The sequence below is a fragment of the Buceros rhinoceros genome, unplaced genomic scaffold, assembly GCF_000710305.1.
Source record: "Buceros rhinoceros silvestris isolate BGI_N320 unplaced genomic scaffold, ASM71030v1 scaffold20725, whole genome shotgun sequence".
NCBI classification, from domain to species: Eukaryota; Metazoa; Chordata; class Aves; order Bucerotiformes; family Bucerotidae; genus Buceros; species Buceros rhinoceros.
In genome coordinates, this window is record NW_010414823.1 from 522 (window position 1) to 2,927 (window position 2,406).

Here is a 2,406-nt window from a genome sequence, read left to right on the forward strand (position 1 = left end):
TTTCTCTTCCTTTCTTTTTTCCTCCTTCTTTCTCCCTCTCTCCTTTGCTGGAGCGCTGCTGGAGAAGAGACAAGAGTATAATTCTTCCAGAGATATTTTCATTTTTTTTTTAAGGCAGAGTGAAAGAGAAAGAGAGGGGAAAAAATTTAAAAAAAAGAAAGAAAGAAAAGAAGGAGGGTGTAAGAAAGAAGAGATCCTGATGGAAATCAGGGCACCCTGACCAGCTCCTGCTTGGAGAGAGGGGAAGGCGAGGCGGAAACGAAGAGGGGGGTGGGTTTGTTTGCTTCTTTCTGCTTTCCCTCCCTTCCCAGCCTCTGCTCCGCAGCCTGACCGTACGGAGGAAAGGTGGAGAGGGGGGAGGGAAGGGGGGGAAGAGCCAGCCACCCAAAAAGAAAACCCAGCTTCGAGCCGTCACCCTCCGCCGCGAAGGAAGAGAAAGTGGATTGAGACTAAGAGAAAAAAGAAGGAAAAAAAAAAAGGATCTCGGCGCGTCAAGCCCTTCTGCGGGCACCGCCCACCCAAAAAGAAAACCCAGCTTCGAGCCGTCACCCTCCGCCGCGAAGGAAGAGAAAGTGGATTGAGACTAAGAGAAAAAAGAAGGAAAAAAAAAAAGGATCTCGGCGCGTCCAGCCCTTCTGCGGCAACAGCGACAGCGAACCCGGTGGATTTTTTTTTTCTCCTCACTTCTTCGGCGTTTCTTTTCCAGTGCAAGGACTTCCACTCAGGAGAAAAACAAACAACCAACCAAACGCAGAGACTGAACACACAAAAAAGCGAGGCTAATAATGAACAATCCTGTTAATCCGCTGTCCCGAGCGCTGGGGATGTGCCCCGGCTCGGGAAGTCGTAGGCTGTAGAAGTTCTGCCTGCCCCCCTCAATGTACTGTGCTGTCTAGAGCTTGTTTTCCCCCACCCTATTTTTTGGTGCTTTATTGCTGTTATTGTTGTTATCTTAATTTTTTTTCTTCACGATGTGCTGTTAGAAACCACTCCGGGACTACTCCAGCAGTAGGAAGACGGAGGAGTGGAGTGGATGAATATACCGATGAGAGATCCAGTAATCCCTGGGACAAGCATGGCTTATCATCCTTTTTTACCTCACCGGGCACCGGACTTTGCCATGAGCGCTGTGTTGGGACATCAGCCTCCCTTCTTCCCGGCTCTGGCTTTGCCTCCCAATGGGGCGGCCGCCCTCTCCCTTCCCGGGGCTCTGGCTAAACCCATCATGGATCAGTTAGTGGGGGCTGCAGAGACTGGTATCCCCTTTTCTTCCCTGGGTCACCAGGCAGCAGCCCATCTGAGGCCTTTAAAAACTCTGGAGCCAGAAGAAGAGGTGGAAGATGATCCGAAAGTGCATCTGGAAGCCAAAGAGCTTTGGGAGCAATTCCATAAAAGAGGCACAGAGATGGTGATTACCAAATCGGGAAGGTAGGTCTGAGTCGGGGGTTCATGCCCCCTTTTTTCCCTCCCTCTCCCCCACCCCTCAGTCTCTGCACCCCACCAGGCTGCTCCAGAGCAAGGCTCTTTCACCAGCGGCATTATCCTTAAAGCTTCTTTCACCTGGAATTATGGAAAGTTTTAGGCAGCTGAAGATTCGAGCCCATCTCGGTCAGGCACCACGCTGCCACGACCCGGCCCTGCTCAGCGTGAGCATGTGCAGGGGGCGAGAGGGTCCTTTCATGGTTCAGTAGCTTAATACTTTCTGGAGAAGGCTGGTAGCAGAAAGAAAAGAAATTGGGGTTGGAAAAGGAGCTGGTCTGACGGCAGCCTTGCTACACCTAGCCTTTCTTCCTTAGGAGAGAGAAGGGGGAACGAAGGAAAAAAATCTGTGGGGCTGCTGGTGGAGCAGGAGCTGCGGGAGGGCAGCTGGGCTCAGTTTATCGGTTCCTTCGCTTGTGTCTGACTCTGCTGGGATTTAAGCGTGTATTTGCGTTGGTTAATTCTATCTGGAAACGCGCAAAAAGCTGCCAGAAATCCTCGGCGGTGCAGCCCGTCGCTGACTGTCCCTGCACTTATATAACCTTCACGTGGGAATGAATGAACATCCACGGCACGTCCCCACTCGGCATCGCTGCTCTGGAGGGTTTACCTCCACGAAACCCCTCTCTATATTCGCTCCTCATTGACGCCCGCGCTCTTCTACAGCTCTACCTATCTCTGTGATGACAAGTAGGGAGCAAACCCACTTCGCAACCGGGTGTTTTTCTCAGGGACTCTCTTAGAAACCTCCCAAACAATTCGCGTGTAATTTGCCAGGAGAATGACACAATCCGCGTGTAATTTGCCAGGAGAATGACTCGAGGAAGCCACTCCTGAAAAGTCTTCTTAGATGGCCTTCAGCTGCCTTGGCTGGAGCTTCAGCTACTTGCAAAGCACCACTTGAAAGCTACAGGCTCGGAAAAAAAA

The 2,406-nt window shown here is 51.4% G+C and overlaps 1 protein-coding gene across 1 annotated transcript; it reads left to right on the top strand.

Moving 5' to 3' along the window:
• The first annotated feature begins 1,045 nt into the window (after nucleotides 1-1,045).
• Nucleotides 1,046-1,432, top strand: TBX3 (T-box 3). Its single transcript, XM_010137231.1, has one exon. The coding sequence runs from the start codon at nucleotides 1,046-1,048 to the stop codon at nucleotides 1,430-1,432; it is 387 nt and encodes a 128-aa protein (XP_010135533.1).
• Nucleotides 1,433-2,406: the final 974 nt, after the last annotated feature.